General features: G+C 34.2%; 2 protein-coding genes across 6 annotated transcripts in view; both read left to right on the top strand.

The window, feature by feature from the left end:
- The window catches only part of LOC129788147 (protein Wnt-5), a 28,768-nt gene extending 19,653 nt beyond the window's left edge, over positions 1–9,115 (top strand). For all 3 annotated transcript variants that reach the window (XM_055824175.1, XM_055824176.1, XM_055824174.1), the window contains exons 5-10: positions 3,155–3,335; positions 6,390–6,630; positions 6,692–6,862; positions 7,768–7,870; positions 7,943–8,110; positions 8,688–9,115. In XM_055824175.1, coding sequence (XP_055680150.1) covers positions 3,155–3,335; positions 6,390–6,630; positions 6,692–6,862; positions 7,768–7,870; positions 7,943–8,110; positions 8,688–8,875 — 1,052 coding nt within the window. In that variant the 3' untranslated portion in view covers positions 8,876–9,115. The remainder of the gene's footprint in view (positions 1–3,154; positions 3,336–6,389; positions 6,631–6,691; positions 6,863–7,767; positions 7,871–7,942; positions 8,111–8,687) is intronic.
- Positions 9,116–9,677: 562 nt separating this feature from the next.
- On the top strand, positions 9,678–20,526 carry LOC129788148 (pleckstrin homology domain-containing family F member 1 homolog). Of its 3 annotated transcripts, none has more exons than XM_055824178.1 (6): positions 9,678–9,899; positions 10,740–11,006; positions 13,134–13,259; positions 13,358–13,464; positions 19,223–19,495; positions 19,708–20,526. In XM_055824178.1, the coding sequence occupies exons 1-6, from the start codon at positions 9,884–9,886 to the stop codon at positions 19,747–19,749; spliced, it is 831 nt and encodes a 276-aa protein (XP_055680153.1). In that variant the 5' UTR covers positions 9,678–9,883; the 3' UTR covers positions 19,750–20,526. The 3 variants fall into 3 exon arrangements, with proteins under 3 accessions (XP_055680153.1, XP_055680152.1, XP_055680154.1); XM_055824177.1 differs by having other exon boundaries at positions 9,881–10,671; XM_055824179.1 differs by lacking the exon at positions 9,678–9,899 and adding an exon at positions 10,027–10,045.
- Positions 20,527–21,513: the final 987 nt, after the last annotated feature.

The following is a 21,513-nucleotide window of genomic DNA, read 5'->3' as shown; positions in this document are numbered from 1 at the left end:
TCACGACTTTTTTATCCTTTTGCACCATATGCAGGATAGAACAAAAAAACTAGTGGCAGAAAATAATAGGAGTTTGTTAATAAGTGTGGAGATGAATTTTCAGTCGTGCACACACAGAGGAAATTCCCCACTGAATTTCTTTCTGGCATTTTGTATATGACAACAATATAACCAGCAATATAATCATTACATTATGCCTCACCATACGTCCGGAACAAATTAGAGAATTCGAAACCGAAAAACAACCCTTGGGTCGTTTATGCATAGGCAGGGGGAGAATATGGGTCTTTAAATGCCTGGCGGCGTCCCTTGAAAAACTTTGCTTTTTATTCCCTTCTTTTTGTTGTTGCTTTGGGCTTCTCGAAAAAAATGCTTCGGGTACAGGTAGTGCCATGAAAAATTCAAACATTGAGGAATTTTTTTATTCATTCATTAGTTCTTTGATTAAAATTTGTAGATTTTCTCTGTTTAACAATTTTTAGTTGAATAAAAGAAGTTTCTTAAAAAAGAAAACATATTTAAAGTTTAAAAGCTTCAACAACTTTAAAAAGTTGTTACACAAACAGAGATATTTGAGAAATAAAATTCATTAAATATTCTCAAACATAAAAAGGATTTTTGTAATTTTTTATACCAACATCTAACATAAAAATTTTATAAATGAAAAATCTACTAAAAACAAAAATTTTTAAAAATCCTTCTTCTCAAGAAAAATCATCAAACATTGTCTGCTCGTAATTTTCTGACCATTTCCTGTACATCTGCTCTCAAAGTTGTGTCGCATGAGTTTGAATTTTCCTGTGCATGGAAAAATCTCTTGTTGGGTGAAGTGAATGCGATGCGGTAGGTTGTTATTCCACGGGGGAAATGCTTACAGAGACTAATAGATTTTCCGCTGATTTCCATCATTGATACAAATTAGGTAAATTATGGCGGTACTGTGGAATATCCCTTAGGGGGTTGTTTATAATTTTGTGTGTGAAATACTCTGTGAAATCAAATAAATCCCCTGCAGCAGAGAAAATCGCGCATCGATGAGTTGAGGAGATGTTGCATGTAGTCTCAAAAGGGAGTTGTTCTCTCTATCAAAAACCTCAGTAAATAGCTCCCTTTTTCTGCCTGGAATTCTTCTCTTTTCTTTTTTTTTTTCGGATGAAGTCTTTTATATAGTATTAGTCCCAATAGATGATCTCCGAAGATAGAGTTAAGCGAGAAAAGAGAGACGTATCCTCATGGTGAAGTTCTCATGTGGAAAAAAACGTGAGAGGAATGGGGTGAGTCTTCGTTGGGTTTGGATGAGGAAAAAATAAAACGGGGTGAGATAGACCCCTCGGGGTGATTGGCTATATTGTACGCAAATTGATAATAAAATGATGTTGGGGTAGTGCCTTATTCTTTTGTGCCAAAACCTCCGTCGTCACAGTTTTTGAATTCATTAAAATGTACTTAAAAATCGCCCTTCATTCAAGTTCTTCATCGAACATCCCTCTCGATGTGATTTTTTTTTCGCAGCAGTAACAGCAGCACAACCAAACGCGCAATAGACTTCCCCATAAAAGCGATAAGAGTCAGCAAAGAGAAACTTTTCTCATATATGCCGAGTTTGTTATATGGAAAATCTGTATGGAAAAAAGACTTGTTGAGACTTTCTGAGTATTTATAGGAAGGAAGGTGGAAAAAAAAAGACTCTCTTGGTGAAAAATACAACAAGTTGCAGGAAAAAGAGGGAGAGAATTTGAATTAAAATTCGATTCTCTTGAATTTTTAGTTAATTAAAAAGTCATCAATCATCCAACATGCTGATAGATTGCCATGTTTTCCTTATGGATGATTTTTTATTCTCTCTTTCCAACCCTCAGGGCTTTTTTCCCCGATACTGTGCAACATAGTCCGAAATATATTGGATTTGAATTGTATTTTGATTTTAAAATATGCAGGACAGACGAAGAGGATTCGCTCATTGGCATGCTTGAATAATTTTCAATAGGCAAAAGGGATGCAAAAGTTTGAGGGATGAATTTTTGTACGTTTTATAAAATGCCTTGTTTCAAAGTTATGTGTTTTCTCTTCATTCTTTTTCATTGATTTACAAGATTTTTTTTGCTACTATGAAGAATTTTTTAAATAAAAATTCTGAGAAAATTAAATTTTTCTTATGTTCTTTAACCCAGACATGCTCAGGAATTTTTTGAAGACTTAATTCTCAACAAAGATTCTTAATTTTTGTAAAAATAAAGTCAAAAAAAAATTTTCGAGTCCTTATTAAATTTCCAAGCCTAAATTAAATTCTAAAAGAAGCCCAATAAAATGCCCAAAATGTCTCAAAATTTATGCAATTATGCAAATGTAATAAAATTAGAATATATATCAAAATAATATACATACAATCTTCCAAACCACACAAGTTTGTTTGCAATTAAGCAGCAATTGCAGCAAGAGGAAATTTTCGCAGCAAGACTCATGTTCAATTTACGTTGGGAAAATGCCTTTTCTCGCCTTTCCATATAATACGGGAAAGTTGGGCACATGGAGGAAATCCCCAACACAATGCAGCAAAAGGGATAAAATTGGAAATCCTCTCTCAAAGAATTTTCCCATCTTGGTGTTCAAGCGGAGAACTGCAAGACATTGTGCAGTGGTACAGATACAACTCTTCCAACTCTTCGTATTTTCCCTCATCATTCATGTGAAAAGTTAAACAGATTTTATGTTACAAAATCCACCCCCCACACACATAACATCCAAGTGAAAATTTTCCACAATATCAAACATCTTGTGCGAGACTTTCCCAAACAACGTGTAGCATTTTGGGGTGCTTATGCTGTACGTCTGGGATGTGTTGCGAGTCAAAATGTTCAATTTGTAAATTTTCGCACTGTACAAAAGGATGTTGTGTGGGGTGTGGGCTGTGGGAGGTGGATGGGGCTCGTACCACCCACACATTTACCCAAAATTACCCCCAAACAACTCTGGAAAATTAATTTAAATCCACTTGAGAGTGAAAGAGAGAATATTAATTATTTCCACAATTATTGTTTTAAATGTTACCAACTTCCACCCCCACCCCATCTCCTATTTGTTGGAGATATTAGACAAGATAGATATGTACATTTGAAACATCCCATACGTCTCTTCTCTCTTTTGTCTTTCACAGGATCCCCCGAAATGGCATTTATTCATGCTCTTGCTGCGGCTGGGGTGGCAAGTTTTATCGCTCGAGCTTGCCGGGATGGTCAATTGGCGGCATGTGGTTGCTCAAGGAGCTCAAGACCCAAACAGCTCCATCGAGATTGGACATGGGGTGGATGTGGGGATGATTTGGAATTTGGATACAAGTGAGTATTGAAATTTTTTCTCCCAGAACCCCCAAAAGTCTCGTAATATTCCCCAGATGGGGGCTATTTGTTATTACAAATTTGATTGCATTTGCTTATTTTCTTTTATAAAATTGAACTTTCAAAATCAGCAAGGAATTTATTCAGAAACTGTTATGTGGAGGTGGGAAGGGGTGCAAGAAGACAAAGAATATTTTTCTCAAAATCTTTAGAGAAGTTTGTAGCCTTTGTATTTCTCTGTAAAATAAGATCTTAGCGTGTTAAGATGTGAAAACCTGCAAGACAGGAAATAAATCCTCAGTAAAGGTACATACCTAACGAAGGCATCCCTTGTTATGCGGAATATATTCTGCAAAGATCCCTACACAGATAACCATAAAAAAGGTAAATCAATAAATGGCAGAAAGAAATAAAAAGCAACTGATAACGCAATAAAATCCCTGAATTCTCTTGCAAATAAAATTCAATGGATGACAAAGAGGAGGAAAATTGTAATGAGAAAACTCTTGACTGTGTCAGATACAGAAGAATCTTGTGGAAAAATTATTTATATTTTCTTTAACCACTCAACTTGCAATTTATGCACCCCATTTATTTTTTTTCCTGCCTCCCTCATCGAATCTTTCAACATTGATATTTCCTTCTTCATTTTCCAATTGATAAATTTATCACTTTCATTGCAATAAAAGCATCAAGAAGGATTTCGATAAAATTCACACACACACACACACACCCCCTCATTTTCAAGGGGGTGGAATTTGTGTCTTTTGTATTTGAGCATTCAAATGCGATAGTTCCGGGAGGGGGGAAATGGTGGAAAATAAAGCAAAATTGACTGATTAGGAAAGTCAAGAGCGGGAACAATGAAGCTCGTACGGAATTCACCCAAAAACCACCCCCGCCTGATGGAACACCCGCCCCCCATTCTCGTGATCTTGGTTTTGTTAAAAACCACACAGACAGGCATTGAAATCTCAACAGACCACTTATCTCGTTATTCGGTGCCTCTGGAAAATACCCTTCGTGTTATTCAAACATACCGCCAAATACACATGAACACAAGAGAGGAATTTCCAACCCCAAACCCAACCACCCACACTCGCACACAGGGAGTAAGGGAGATGGAAGACAACCCCAATACACTCATACGTCGTCATTCACAGCTTTCCTTGAATCAGTTTTCTGCACACCAGGCGCCCAAAAATTCCACTTACTTGGGGCGAGAAAAGTGAGAGGAAAACCCAACAGTACCCAGAGCATAGGTATCGATTTTTCCCCCGCGTACAAGAGAGGGAAAACGCCATACAAATACACTAACTAGACTCTCTCTCACGCGATAAGCTTTCCCCGGTAGGAATGTTTATCTAAAAATAGGGTGTCTCAGTGGAACTGTTGGGTTCTTTTCTTTGAATTCTTTGTGAGATGAATAGTTTGGTTTTCCAGGAATTCCTGGGAAAATCCTGGAAAATTCTTTACAATTTGACAATCTAATTTCTTCCCTGATATTTTTTAGAGAGAAAAATTAACCCTTTAACGTCCAACGTGAAACATAAAAACATTGAAACATGCGCTCTTTTATCGCGATTTTATTTCTATGAATTTTTGTAGAGGACTTTTCTCACTCAGAACGTCTTCTTTGACCCCTTATGCGTGAATTTGATGCATTTGTAACATGGAAAAACAATTACATTCATAAATAATTGAAAAAATAAAATGTTTCACGTTTGGGTCAGCGTATGACCCAGAAAACCTTAAAGGGTTAAATGAAAATTATTCTTGAAAAATCTTCTAGTTCTTTTAATTTCTAGGGCTTTAGAGAATTTAATTTTATGAAACTGCTCAAGACTGTTAAATTCCTGAAATTTCTGAGAATGGAAAAGTCTCTCTGGTCCCTCTGGTCAAAAATTCATAGAAAATTTTTGAGAGATAAAAATTATGTTTTTTTTTTTCATTTAATTTTTGGTCAAGAAAAACGATTAAAAATTAATTTTAGTCATGATTTGGTTTTCCTTCTGATTTTCTGAATACTTAGATTAGTAAATTCTTAAAAAAAAGGAATTAATAGATCTTCTAGTAAATTAAGGAAACAAGAATTTCAGAGGGAAAGATTTTCTAGAGAGAGAGAGAGAGAGATTTATTACCAGAATTCTTGGACATTAGTAATTTAATTCTTCTGAATTTTGAGCTGGAAAATTATATGAAAATTAGTTTTAAGTTTCGCGAAAAAACTATTGATGAACGTTCTAGAATTTGACTGAAATTCTAGGGCGATAAATGATCAGATTCTCAGGCTAGAATTTCAGGGAACAGAAATTACTGAAAAAAAGATTTTCTGGAATTTTTGCCAAAAAATCAAACGTTTCCCTTCTTTTCTCTTTTATTTTATGACATTTATCAATTCTTCAATGATATCGCCCAGAAAATCTTGATCAATAAGAAAATCCTGGAAATTCCAGAACTTCTTAATTGCAGCACCAGAAATTCCTCATTTATTTTTTCTTACAAAATAATTCAACACATTATCAGGCACACCCTTTAGCGACGCACTTTTGCGTGGGTGGAAGCCCCACGCAGACACTTTCCCAACATTTTCCGACCCAACATCAAAGAGTGGTATATTTTCTGGATTGCAACGTAGCAGGAGGACATGAAAAATTCCACATAGTTTTCCCATTTTCCCCAAAAATTCAACATTTCTCCACCGCGTCACACATACCGTTAGCATGACGCAAGAATGGAAAGTTGTGCGGCAAGAAGATGAAAAAGTCCCTCCACCCCCAATGAACAAAAAGTGAATTTAATCCACACCGCCCCCTCACTACTGGGGATCAGAATTAAAACTCTTTGTTATTTTTTTTTTTAGTTTTTTTATTCTATATTCAGTGCAATTTTCTAAGCGTGAGAATTAGTATCTCCGCCGATTTTGGGATAAATCCAACTTTTCATATCCATCGGTATGCGGGAATCAGAAGAAAATCCCAACCACGAAGGATTTCCACATTCTCACGGATGCTATTTGCACGCTCTCTCTCTCTCTCTTTCTCTTCTGTGTAGATTTTCTCAGACATTCATTGATATACGCGAGAAGGAGAAGAAACGTGGACCACGTGGATTAATGACACTCCCACAGCGTATCAACAAGGTGGAGGAGAAAATCTCCCCTGATTCTTCCAATGACACCGAACATCCGCATCAGCCGCTCTTCAAGCCGGAGGATATAAAGGAGTTGCAGGATAAAATTAAAAAGGAAATTGAAGAGTCTCAATTGCAGGAGAAGGAAATGCAGGAACTTCAGGTGAGATTTTTTTTTAAATTCTTTTTTATTATTATTCTTTAATTAATTTATTTTTTTGCAGGAGAAAATAAATCGAGAAATATTTAATTCGAAAATCTTCAATTTGGAAAATCGAGCAATTTTCGCACAAAATCGCCGACAAAAGGGATCTCTTAGTCGTATTAAATTGTCTGGGACGAACCTTAAGGCCAGGAGTTTGATGAATCTTCATAACAATGAAGTGGGACGTAGGGTGAGTACAGTAAACTAAAAGGATAGTTCAGTAAATTGAGGAAAGTCTACGAATATTTTTGAATAATTTAAAAATTATTTTTTTTTCTTTTAATGAGATGATAAGAAATTTTTTTAAATTATTTGTTTGAAAATTTACTCAAATGTCGCTCCAAAAAATCCTTAAGTTTCTATTGAATCATCCTTTATTAGAGAGAAAAGTGAGTGTCCTTTCATTTTTTCTTCATTTATTGTATTCCTTGTTTTCCCAAGAATCATTATTTGCATCTCTTCATCTCAATAAAATTTTTATTAATTAAAAATATTTTATTAGAATTTTCGTAAAGATTTTTATAGTCTTTTGGCTGGCTTTTGGACCTTCATTTGTGCTCAAAAATAAAATAAGAAAGGTTTTTTTTAAACTCTTTAAGCTCTTAAATCATTTTCAATTAAAAAAAGGATTTTTTTCTAAACAATTCTTTATTGCAAAAAAAATCCTTTCGTGCATCCTCAATGCAATTAATTGATTCCCACACTTTTCGTCACCATCTCACATCGATGGAGTACGTTGAGAATAAATAAATAAATAAATAAAAAAGTATTGAAAGCATCCCGCGTGCGTTCATCTCACCAACAGATCAGCCCATAATTCATTTTGCGAGATGAGATTGAAGAGGTGCATAATAAAAGTTCAATTAACTCCCATAGCGCGATGGTTGGGAGATGTTTTAAATCTCTCTCCTCCGGTGTGTCTTCTAAGCTGAAATATCGATTAAATTCCCCTCTGGATTTTGCCAATAAATTGCATAAGAAGCGCGCAATAGATGAAATCTTAATTAATTCTCTGTCGTACTATAAACCTTGTTTAACATGCTCTTTTACTCTGCATGGGCTTTTGGTGCTGCATCCCATTTTCATCATTATAAGGCCGTCATCAAGAAGTCGCGCATCACATGCAAATGTCACGGGGTTTCCGGGAGCTGTAGTCTCATCACGTGCTGGCAGCAATTGTCCTCAATGCGCGAAATCGGTAATTACTGGGCACGGAATTTATCAATCTCTTAACTAAATCGCTCCAAATGGGAAATGTTGTCGCCCACAGGGAATTACCTCAGAGAGAAATACGATGAGGCAACGAGGGTGAAGATGAACAAACGAGGACGCCTCCAGGTTCATGATTCGCGCTTCAAAGTCCCCACGGCACTTGATCTCGTCTACCTGGATGAGAGCCCCGATTGGTGTCGCACCAGCAAGCAACTCCAGTGGCAAGGTGAGTGTGGTGTTAAACTACATACTACATTTTAGCATAAACCGAGATTTCAATTACAAATTAATACAATATTTCATCGGAAAATTGCCAATGGGTGGATCTCATCTGTGAAGAGCTCTCTATATAAGCTCTGTGTGAGAATTTATTGCAAAATAATATTTTCTCACTTTATTTATGAGCATTTTGGATGAAGGAAAAATTTTAATTTAATTAATTTTGAACTTTAACTGCTCTTTAGTTTGAATTAATTTACCCCGGATGTGTCCAAGAAAGGAGTTTATTCATTTTATTGCTGAAACAATTATATTGATGAAAAGCATCAATGAAAAATTGCTGAATAGGAAATCCTGTAGCTATCATGAACAGTTTAAACATATTTTCCATTTTCAATGTTTTCAATGAAAGAGAAAAAAATATTGTTTGCAGCATATGCTTGATGCCTAACAAGAGAAAAAAATAACCTACAACAGAAAGGAAAATTAATGATGAATTGACTCATTTTACCCCGATTAAAACTCTCTAAACTTCCTGGAAAATTCAAAAAATCAAAAAGAAAATTTCAATTTATTTTTTACAGGAACACACGGTCGTGTTTGCAACAAAACTTCAGCGGGCCTGGATAGCTGCTCAATCCTATGCTGCGGAAGAGGCTACAACACCAAGAAGATTGTCGTGCGTGAGCGCTGCAACTGCAAATTCCAATGGTGTTGCCACGTAAAGTGCGACGTGTGCGTGAAAGTGATAGAGGAGTACACGTGTAAATAACCTCCCACCCATGCAAATTGGTAGTTTCATCCGGTGAGGAGCAAAATTCCCCGGAAATGGTTGTAATTTTTTCTTTTGTGTAATGTTCAAAAAAGGACGCCATGCCGCCATGATGGACTTTTCGCCATTTTAACCCACATTTCTTCCTCATCGTAAATATTATTTATTTATTGTAATTCCTATCGCCCCGTAAGTATTTAATGTAGTGAAAAAATCGTCAGAAATAAAAACTTTACCCCCGAGATTTTGTCTTTTTATTTTTTTTAACGTTTAATTCGTTGTACTTAAACTAATTTTAATTAAACTTATTTATTTCATCTTCTTTCAACATTAAATCTAAATCAAACAAGCAGTTATTTTGCAAAGAAAAATCATCTCAAAATTCTTAAAAGAAAGAATTCTCTTTCTAAAAGATTTTTTTACTTATTAAAATCGGTTATTTTTCTATTCTTATTTCAAAATTTCTTTTGTCTCTTTCTCGCGTACATAAAATTACATTTTGCATCTCTCTTTGTAAATTGCGCCAAAGATTATTCTGCGGCTCCCTTCAAGAGCGAGAAATTAAACTTTCGAATCATTTTCTATAGATTAATTTTATTTTCCGTGAGGTATTTTCACTGCTGGAAATACTTCTATATTTTTATCTTTTGTGAAAATTAATTTTCCCTGAACAGAGTGCGGAAAATTGAAAGAAATATTCATGCGCCGATAATTTAGCTGCGGCGCCTAATCTGGCGCTTTTCATGAATTCCGACACTTTTTGTTCCCGCGCATTCTTCACAGATGGCGCTTTTAACCCTTCCATGACCACAGAGTTTCTTTGATTTCTCAAATTGAAATTATTAATTCAAATGTGTGACACCTCTTGTATCAGATCTCTGTGTTATTATTTATTTATTTATTTCTTCATTCGTTAAAATTAATATCATATGATTTAAACATTTTTTGTAACAAAGTGTCAGAATGCAATGAAGATCCATTTGTCGCATAAGGGTTAATAAAAACAACATGGTCGACAGATTAGGTAGGAATTTTTCTCATCATTCGTAAAATCTCTATTTTCCATAAGAAATAGTGTTGGAATTTCCCAAAAAGTGAATGGAAATTGTGTGGGAGGAAATGGAAAAGTGGTGTGTGGTGGAAAATTGTGCAAAAGTTGAATGGAAATGGGTGAAAATTGCGGAAGTTTGTGCCTCTCCCATACCCGCAGTGTCGTCGTCGCGGGCAGGGTCATAAATTTATTTATTCTGGAGGCGTGCGGAGGGGTGAAACGCGGTGATTCTTCTGCAGAGTAACACTGCAAAACAATAGGCAGGCACAGGTGGTCATTTGGTGGGTGGAATTTGTGCCAGAAACCCGCATTTGCTGCCCCGTCACGGTGTCTGATTGTCCGGGAATGTGAAAGTAACCCGTTGGTGGGTCCGGAAGGGCACTAGGAGGGCACCACAGTGGCAGGATCCGATGAAAAGACATCGTGGCACCGTCGAGGGGCGGGAGAGGCAACGAGCGATACGCTAAAATGAGTTTTGATAAAAGAATTTGCTATGTGGTGGATGGATGAATCACCCTCCAGAGTCAGACTTCTCACGTTCTCTCTGACTAATAATAAAAAAAAAAGTCTATCGCAATGCGAATCCTCATATGCGGAAGAGCACAAGGCTCACCACTTTTCCACTCTTCTTTCGTCAATTTTCTCTGTTGCACGCACGGATGCTGTCGTGTGTGTGCGTGTACAAAGCCCCCAAACATTGCGGGAGAAAGTTCCGTGTACGCTACGTACCTGAAGAAGAAGAAAAGTGAGGCAGGGAAAGAGAGAAAAGTAATTGAATTAACGTGCTTTTTTGTCTCTCTTGCAAATTCACAGTGAATAGCGAGGCAAACGCCAGGCGAATAGCCATGGTGGAGAGTTGTTTTGGGAGCTCAGGGCAGCCACTGGCGCTCCCGGGACGTGTCCTGGTTGGCGAAGGAGTGCTCACGAAGATGTGCCGCAAACGCGCCAAGTCGCGGCAATTCTTCCTCTTCAATGACATCCTCGTCTACGGGAACATTGTGATCGGGAAGAAAAAGTACAACAAACAGCACATCATCCCCCTTGAGGAGGTGCAACTTCAGGGACTCGAAGACAATGCACGTGAGTCGATGAACTCTTTCTCTTATCGCGCTATCAGTACTTTTTTTTTTCTATGAATACTACCTCGTCATTATACCTCGTTAATGCGGCAAAAGAGGCTCGTAAAAATAAAGTTTAATCAATCAAAATTCTAAAGAAAATAAAACAAATTGAGAAATTCTTAATCATGAGATCCCAGGAAAAGAAGAAAAGTCTGGGAATCTTGAGAAAAGTTAATTACTTGAATAACTTGAGCAGTTTCCAAGAGATTGGGAATTATTAGGTCAGTGTAGAGAATTGATAGGTAGAGTTGAGCGGATTGTCTACTATAAATTACCTGACTTTAAGATAATTCTTAAAGGTTTTCTTATGTTAAACGCACGTTGAATTGAAGCAGATTTTAGAACAATATTCTTAATAAATAATCCTGAAGTTCTTACTATAACAGATGTCATAAAATTTATCATTGTGGGCCTGATGATAAAGGAATTCTTGGCTCTCGAAGTGTCATAAGAAATTTACGTATTTTCCGTTTTCTTAATCAATTAAAAGAATTTTTACGACAAGTAGTAAATTCTTCCAAAATAATCATATTCAGCGTGTTTTAAATAGTTTTCTTTTATTCACAATTAATTCTGATTATTTTTATCATCAGACGTATTTTATTTTTAACACCAAAACTAAGTTCTTAAAATAACAATTAAAATTAAGAATAAAATAAACTATTTGTAAGAAATTTATGATAATTTTTTAAAGGAATTTCTTTGAAAGATAGATTTTTTGCGTAATGGTTAGAGAGGCTTATTTTCAACCATATTAGCCTTGGTTCGAATACCAACCATTTCCGGGTTTTTTAATTTCAACGTCTGATCCTTTTATTAAGATTAGTTTACTTCTATCCCATTGATTATTTACTCTGTGCTAATTGAGGGTTTTATTTTAGTCTTATATTCAAAAAAAAAATTATTAAAATCATTTTTGCAAAAAAAAATTTAAAGAAATTTTCAATTTTTTTTTAATTGACTTAGAAATTATAATCTACGATCTAACAGACGACAATTCTTATTTAATTAAGCTCTGTCTACGCCACAAAAAGAATCCAATTCTAAAAACTTTCTTTTTTATTAAATTTTTACAAAAATAAAGGAAAAAATTCCTTTCGCATAATATTTTTAGTAAATTTTATTATAACTTAAAGCTAAGATACAAAGAATTTTCTTTCGATATTTTTTGCTTTGTCAATGACACTTCGAAGATGATATGACCCCTTCATCAGGTCCAAAAATATAAATGAGAGATATTTCAATGAATTCGAGAAGCATTTTAGCAACAAATTAATAAAAATGTTCAAAAAATAAAATTGAAACGAATTTATTGTAACAAAGATTATTAACATTAAAAATTCCAATTTATAGGCTAAATTTAAACTCAAAATTAGACCAGAAAAATCACGAATTAAATCTTAATCTTAATCTTAATAATCATACTAAATTGTCATTGTTGCTGCAATAGATTTTCCACACAATAGCTCTTCTTTTAAGTGAAAAAAATATCACAAATTTAGCTGAATTTTTAATGAAAATTATGCAAATTTCTCTCATACTCAACTCAATTCATCATCGATGAAATATTATGATTTTGTTCTGTATGGAAGATGAGGGAGGAGGTAAATAGAGAATTTCCTTAATTGCTTCCCCAAGACATAAATATATTTCCTCTACTACTTCACATTATTTAGCATGAGAGAAATAATAAAAGAGCTATTTTTGCATTTTGTCCGTTTGCGCGCGCTATCTTCCTCGTGCCTGAGAGAGCTTTTCAAGTGCACAAAAACTAAAAAGAAGAAAAAAATCATTCCTCACTGAGATTGCGGACTTGAGAGTGAGATAAAGAGACTGTGTGATAGTGTTTAATAATGATTCATTTCCTCATTCTGCTCTGGAGGAGAGAGAGATAGATTTTCTTTACGCCACAACAGGCTCTCTTGGCTACTTTACTGACTAACTTTACTGATTGTGTGACCTCCAAGGAGAGCCACACGTACAAAACATTTTTTTTTATTGTCTGAGATTGCAATCTAATGTGGAGAGAAATGATTGCAGAAAAGTAAATTGAAAAATTAATTTCTTCTCTTTCAACACTGTGCAGAATATCAAAATGGATGGCTAATTAGGACCACAACAAAATCATTTGCCGTGTATGCGGCTACGAGCACGGAGAAGCAAGAATGGATGGCACACATAAATAAATGCATCGACGATCTTCTTCGTAAAAGTGAGTACCAACCTTTAGTTTTTTTTTGTATTTAGTGCAACGAACCATATCAATTGAATGGGGGAGAGATTTTTAATGTTGTTGCTGCTCTTTTGCAGGTGGCAAAAAGCCCGTGGTGAATCATGCTGCCGTCTGGGTGCCGGACAATGAGGCGCAGATATGTATGCACTGCAAGAAGACGCAATTTACGATGCTCGTGCGAAGGGTGAGTTTCCTTTAAAAAAAATTGTTTCTTCTTATCACTTGATGTTTAAGAGAAGATTTCTGAGAATTTTTTTCATTCGTTTGAAAATTAATTAGGAAAGTTTTTCAATGAAATTGTTAAAATTTGATTAAATGCTAAAATTAGGTAAATAATTAAGTTTAAATTTCAATTAAATGAGGGAAAGAATTGAACAATAGAACCCCTAATTTATACTATTTAGTTTAACGTGCAAAACTGCAGATTCATTTTGTTTCTTCGCCATTCTTAACCTGCTTCTTTGTCTTTTAACTTAATTGGAAAGTGTGAAGAAGATGAAACAATGGCTTACGTAGCGTCATGGAATAGAAAATAAAATTAAAACAATTAAAAGAACTAAAAAAAAGAAATTTTATTAAAGAGTTTTTCTCATTAATCAAACAATTTCTTTCTCTAAATTGTTTTCTGTTTATTCAGCTGATTTATTGATAAAAAGAAAGAATTTTTAATAAGCGCTAATTGTAATCTATTTAGGGAATTTACTTTGATCCTTTCTTATCATTATAATGAATTCGTTTTATTGATTTTCTTTAATGTTTAAAAGAAAATTATAAAAACATTTCGAGGGCTAAATTGTAAAAATGGATGCTACCGTGTTAGGAACACCATTTTTACAATTTAGTCCACGAATTATTCTTCAAAGCTGTAGGAAAATTCAGCTTATTTTTTTTTAATTCTAATTTTAATGGAAAGTTCTACAGTAGGAAAATCCATTTTGAGTCTTATTGTTTTTGTTGTTACACTTATTTATGATTTCGATTTTTATTACGTACTTGCCTTTGTATCGCACCGTTTGATTCTAAATTTTAACAACTTTAAAGAATTTTTTTCAACGTTATAAACAAAGCTACTTTTGCGTTCGGTTCTACTTAGAATCTTCCTAGGGTTACCCATTTTAGAAAAAAATGAATTTTTAAATTAAAAAAAAGTGCAATAGAAACTTTCAAAGCTTTTTTTGAAATTGTATGGTTTTAGGCAGAATTCGGTACCTACATGAAACTTCCAAACAATATTTAAAAAAGGTTTTTTTTTCATTTTTAATCATAAAAATAATTAATAATAAAAATTTATTTAAAAAAAAAATAAACAAAATAGGGTCATGTCCTCTTACATGTGTGTGGCAGGTGAGAAAAAAAGAGAAAAGAGAAGAAAAAACTTATTCAAAAAAAATATATATACAAAACAATTAAGAAAGAAAGAAAATAAAACGACAGAAGATTTTTCAAGCGGAAGAGTTCTTCAAAAATGTTAAGCTAGATGCCTATTTATTAAAATTAAGACTAAACGTAGAGTCGACGAGAAGTTTTTTTTTTTGGTTAATTGTTGTTCTTTGGGGAAACTCGGAAAAGCATCCAGAAACACAAGCACCACTTATTCTGTTCACTAGCGTCGTTTTGACAATATATTTAATTGCCATCTTTTTGCTGCTTTTCCGAGTTTCCCCAAAAAAACATTTTCATAGCCGTAATGGAACCCTTTCATTAAAGGCCTAACCAAGCAACAGCGTCAAAAGACGCTGTTCGTTGTTTTTTCTCACTTGCTCCTTGTCAAATTGTATTGCGCTGTCACTGTCAAACAAGAAACACGGTTTCTATGTTATATAACCGCCTTTCTTGTGTGACAATGACAGCGCGATACATTTTGACAAAGAGCAAGTGAGAAAAAACAACGAACAACGTCTTTTGACGGGACCGTGTTATTTGAGTAAGTGTCATTTGAGTAAGTTAAGAAATTCGTGTCGTTTGAGTAAGTAAGGGTCATAAGGGATTAAGCAGGTATATGGCTATTTTTCATGCGTGTCTTTTGGGTAACTATACACAGGTAAGGAAGACCGGGCTTAAAAAAGTGTCTGAGAAATTTTCCAAATGCCAATTTCTACTAACTTTCAATTTGGAAGAATCAGAAAAAATGTGAATATACTTACGAATGCATTTCTATCTTGAAAAAAAAATTATATTTTACATTTTAGCGTCATTTATTTCATACACTTTTTTCATGATTTTCATATACCCACATTGCGCAAACACCAAGAAGTGTTTGATAATATGAGTCACAAGATATGGATTACGGGTAAATTCAACAGCTTCCTATTTTTTGTGATTTTTTTGTCAATATTATTTCGAACTGAAGTGCAAATTTAAATGTGCAATCATATCTTTTATTCGCAATATATACAGTTTAGTTGGGCAAAATTTATTCCAATCAGTTACTTCTGTATCCAGTATCTCGCAGAAATTCATTCGATAATGTCTTCATCCGTCGAAATTTCGTGTACTACTAAAGGAAAACCGTGTCTACTAGTTGATGGACACCAATACCGTCTCCATAGACACTATAAGAAGACAATTGGATGGCTATGTTTGAAGCAAAACAAGGAAAAATGTCGAGGAAGTGCAACAACAGATCTTGACTATAACATTCTCCGCATCAAGGATCACACGTGTACACCCAATGTAGCGGATGGCGAAGTAAGAAAAGCGCGGCAAATATGCAAAGAAAGAGTGAAAAATGAAATCTCTGTCCCGGTACCACAAATTTTTAATCAGGAACATGCACCTCTCCGGGAAAAAGGCTATGAATTTGTTGCTCAATGGGACGTTCCGCAGTTGTGCCATGCAATTTCACCAATTATATACCATTCATGCAGACAACATGAGCACAAGATGTGAAAATGATGTACACCCAGCGGTATACGCTCTTTTACCGGATAAGACGGAATCGACTTACAGCATCCTCTTCAAGACCATCTTGGAATGGTGTCCTGATTGGAATCCCCTTTTCATCAAAATGGATTTTGAAAGGGCCGCCATGAATGCAGTGGAAAACCATTTCCCTAACGCTGTGATTTCAGGCTGTGCATTTCACTATTCGCAGGCTTCTTCCAAATTGAAAGTTAGTAGAAATTGGCATTTGGAAAATTTCTCAGACACTTTTTTAAGCCCGGTCTTCCTTACCTGTGTATAGTTACCCAAAAGACACGCATGAAAAATAGCCATATACCTGCTTAATCCCTTATGACCCTTACTTACTCAAACGACACGAATTTCTTAACTTACTCAAATGACACTTACTCAAATAACACGGTCCCCTTTTGACGCTGAAGTATGGTTAAGCTTTAATTGTTGTTCTTTTGTTAGCAAAGTATTTGTATCGCTTAATACGACCGTTTGCTGCCTCTATGACCCATCAGACCAATCTTAACTGATTCGTTTGCTGCTTCTTTCAATTGCGCTATTTTGTTAAGTCCCTGAAACCTCTATCAAGTACAAAAACGTCTCGCTGCCTATTGAATTTATATCTGAACCATCTGGTTTCCATAATTTCAATCGTGGTCATGGCATAATTTGAGTGAGAAAAAAAAATCAAAAACCTGAATAGTGTATTTTACAGTTTTTTTGTACCTATATGAAATTGGTATACTTTTTGAATAAGAAGTTAGATGATTTTTACATATAAATAGCGAGGTACTAGGTATTTGAATATTAGCTAGTTGCAACCATTAGTTCTCTCAATGACCTATCTGACATAAATTTTTCGATTTGTATCACTTTTATCGTCAATGAGGTGGATATTTTTTTTCAATTGTCTTTCTACATCTCTAAAGCCTCTAAATGTCCAACATTCAAACCAAGCGATAGGTAATACATAATTTTTGGCCATTGTAAGGATATCATTGCTAGAAGAGACTTCTTTAAGTTTGTTTTGCTTAAGGAGTTTTCTTTGTATTGTGTACGTAATCTTTTGAATCTAAAGTTTGGATGATTTTTGTATGGTGAATAGCCATTTTATCAGCAAAGTATTTATATCGTTTGATACGGTCACTTACTGCTTCCATGATCCATCTGATCATGGAGCACAATCCCAAGAGAATTTGCCTCCAGATTTGTCAATAATTGATAATGCTCTATTAGGCAATGATGGTTGTCGCCTGGTCCAAGTGTTATGAACCATATTTCTTCCTCTTATCGTGGGAGTTTGGTTCATAACACTTAGGCCAGGCGAGGATATACATAGATCCGATATCCTGGCAACAATTAATTATCTTTTCACGTCTCGAAATCCTCTGTCTAAGATCTGAATCAATCCAGGATGGTCTATTATTTGAATTTTATCAATGCTGGTTAGCTAAAAATATCTTTAATGAGAAATTAATAAAATTTAAGTAATCTCTCCTGTTCGAATGACGCGCCGTTGATGCCAGATAATTCCCATGAAATATCAAAAATTCACGGAGACAAACTAGACGGTAATTGATTCATGAAGGCGAGGAAATAACTTTAAAGACTGAAGGGAAATTCTGGGATTTTTTTTCTTAATATTTAAATTGAAATTGAAGGTTACAAATTTTATTTCTGGACTGAACTTTAGACAAATCTCTTTTCTTGCTTTTACATTCTTTTAACAACAAATTATTTCTTTGGACCGGGAGATGAATCATATTTGTAAAATATAGATGACTCTTCTTTTTAAGCAAAGTACTTAAATAGTTTTATACGACCACTTGCTGCTTTGATGTTAAATTTTTGGCCTTTAAGTCTATCAATTGTTGAAGTCTATTTCTTATTGGTGTTTTGTATAAATTGGTTCTGCACGTCATGAAATTAAAATTATCAAAAACGAATACATCACCTGGCCTGAAAAAAATTCTGAGCCACAGGGTTTATACATTATTTGGCCAGTGGCCTAGGCGTCATTGGTTCTCGGTGGAAAGAATTAAAGAATTCAAATACCTGTACTATATATCCATTGCTTGTACATACGACCATCGGTTTGTTAAAATTTCTTAGTTTTTGTATGAATTAATTTCTGGCCTATTTGAACCAGAAGTTTTGATGACTCTTGTAGATATATGTATGTTCCGTCCCATATTGTGATTATTTGAGTATTGATTAATCCGTAGAATCTTTGTACAATCTAAGTTGTTTAAAAGAAATAAGGTAGAATGGAATGAAAGTGCCTTAAAAAATCTTTAAAACAAAATTAAGGGATGGATAAATTAATGGCTTCAGTAAAATAACGTGGTAAACACCGTAAGGAAGTCATAAGGCGTTTACCACGTTATTCTATTGGAGCCTATGGATACTCAAGGATCATTAAGAACTTTTTTTGAGTCAATTTTCAATCAAAAAGTTTTATTTATCTTGAAATCTCATTAAATGATCAATAACGATTATTATTTTCGTTTTTGAAAAATAAATTCTTTGAAAAAGGAAATGCAGAAGACCACGCCCCCATTGTAGCTTTTATTTGCCTTCTAAATGTAAGCATATGCTTTATTGCTTCGATCAATGATTTTCCATCTATAACTTCGATCTATTCACCTCTCTATTTATTCATTTAATGCTCTTGATTAAAGCTTCTATGTTTCATTTACACGTGAAAGGGTTAAAAAGAGAAGAAAAAAAACCTAAACAAAATCATTGATAAAAGCTTGGGAGCATATGTTTTACGGCAAAGTTATAGGATTGCACAAAAGTGAAAACTCCTTTTTTTAAAAAGGAGTTTTTTAAACGATTTTCGAATTATGTGGCGAAAGATAGAATTTATTTTGCCTGTTAAATGGCCAATTTTGTCAGCTGCGTGAAGCACAGAAGCATAAGTTTTACAGCAAAGTCATGAATCATATACACAAAAATGAATAAACTCCTTTTTAATTAAATAAAAATTTCTCTTTATTATTTTTTTTTTAATTATTTAATTTCTTTGTCTCCCTTTATTACAGCACCACTGCAGGAATTGTGGGGCTGTGGTGTGTGGCCCGTGTTCATCGAAGAAATTCCTGTTGGCGCATCAGAGCTCAAAGCCGGTGCGCGTGTGCCTCGATTGCTATGACTCACTAAGTAATGCAAAGACGGAGCAGAGGAAGAATACGGTTGTGGCCCCAAATTCAGCCACCAACTCCGCCCCGAATGCCAAGTCCAACAACAATACCCAAGATAGCTCCGCTGAGGATGATTCTGATGATGATGAGGAGCAGAAGGAGACGCACGATGAGGTGAGTGTAATGTCCCTTCCGCGCTGCTTCTCTGCCTCCCTCTCCCTCCCATTTGCCTCGTGCTTGGCATTGTCTGCCCGCATTTGGCGTGGGAAGAAAATGTCAAACAGCCAGAGCGAATAGTTGACAAATGATGGGAAAAAACGACGAAGCGTTCCGCTAGAATGATTTTTCTCACCTTTTTTTTCCTCTTTTCTCTCATTGTCCTGTAGCCAAAATTCTACGGCGATGCTGACAAGAATGATGAAAAGTGATTTTCACTGTTGCTTCTGACCAGAAAACTATGTAAGAAGAAGAAAATCTAAAAAAAGGTGTGCGGATTCCTCCAAAATTGCTGCGGTGAAAGCAACCAAAAAAAAAAAATGAAGAAAGTTTTTCTTTCAGTTGCAACTTTAGCATTTCTTTCTCCTCTACACCATCCCTCCCTCGCAAATCCTTTCTGAGGATTACAAAAAAAAAGAAATGTAGAAAAAAGTAGAATTCCCAAAAAAAATCTTTTAAATTAAATTATTTGTTGCTATTTTTTGTGAAATTTTCTCTAATCAGGAGACTTTTTGGGGGAAAAGGAAAAGAAAAAAAAGAAGAAGACAGAAATAGGATCTTTTTTTTAGAGAAAAAGATAAAATAAATTTTATTGTATAATTTTTAAAATATTAAATAAAAAAGGAAGAAGAAAAAGTAAATTAAGAGAAAAAAATTCTCAATATTGTTGCAATTATATAAAAAGAAATGAAGATAAAGAAAAAAATATAGATTAAGGTGCACTTTTCATTTAATTTTTCTCTCCTACGCCCACCCCCTTACCCCTCCACCTAACCACACATACCCCCTCTCCTCTTACAATTTTATTCATTTTTTTTAATCTCTAAATAAATCACGAAAATATCGATAGAAAAAATAGTTACGGTTAAGCAAAGAAGAAACGATGATAATTTAATTGTCTCTTGGTTGATTTTCTCCGAAGAAGTTTTAGTTTTTTTTTGTGAAGAAAAAAAGGATTTAAAATAAAATAAAAATATTTGATGAAGGAATTTTTTTTCTTTTAGTTTTATGAGTGTTTTTTTTTAGTTTTGAAGCTCTATCCTGATGGAATATTTAAAAAAAAAATCGGATTTTGTAAAATGTAGAATAAAATGAAATATGGAGAAAAAATTGAGAAATAAAGAAGAATATTTTCTATTAAAATCTTCGGATGTTTTTTTAATCAATTTCTTTTGGGAAAGTTTGTGAATTTTTGCCGTTTTCCGGGGGAGGTAAGTTGAGGTAAGACGGCGATAGACGCAATCTGATATTTGAAGAAATATCTGAAACATTTTATCCAATTTAAAAAAAAAATATTAATTTTTTATTAGTCTGTGAAACATGAGAAACTAGAAAAAAATTAAAAGAAATTGAAAAAATAAAAAAAAAAACTAATTAGAAAGACGTAGAAAAATTAAACCTATCTTTGTAAAACAAAGATAGACTTAATTAGGCGCTTTTTTATGTCTAAAACTTTTAGATTTATTTGTTTTATTTACTTGTCTTTCTCAAGTTTAGAGTTGTTTTGTCAAAAGAAACTATTTTCGGAATCATTTCTTTTTATGGGAACTACATTAAAACTTATTCTGTTTCCTAAATTAATTTTACTTTTTTGAGGTGCAGCAATTTCTTTTTCCGGTTCCTCGATAACCATGAAAGTTAGATCGTTTCGTTTTACGAAACATTTCAAAGTTTTCTTTGTTCCGTTTCACGAGATTTTTTCCGGTTCATTTTTCAGATTCTTCGGATCTTTCTGATTCATTGTCTGCCACAGAACAAGGTATACGTATTTCCGGATTTAAAATATTCAACGAAACTTTCAGAACGATTTTAGAGTTTCTTGTGTTCACCTACTGAATTTGTTTCGAATTTTTGATATTTTATTAAATTTTCCTGAAATTAATTAACTTGAAATTGTTTTTTCATTTTCAATGAAATTTTATTAAAAGACTTACCTGCTTTTTAGGTCTTTCCTTAGTTTTCTTCTCCGTTCTTCC

This window comes from Lutzomyia longipalpis, chromosome 1 (assembly GCF_024334085.1).
Source record: "Lutzomyia longipalpis isolate SR_M1_2022 chromosome 1, ASM2433408v1".
In the NCBI taxonomy this organism is placed as follows: domain Eukaryota; kingdom Metazoa; phylum Arthropoda; class Insecta; order Diptera; family Psychodidae; genus Lutzomyia; species Lutzomyia longipalpis.
Note: the sequence above shows the minus strand (reverse complement) of the source record. Positions and strands in the feature narration are given on the sequence as shown.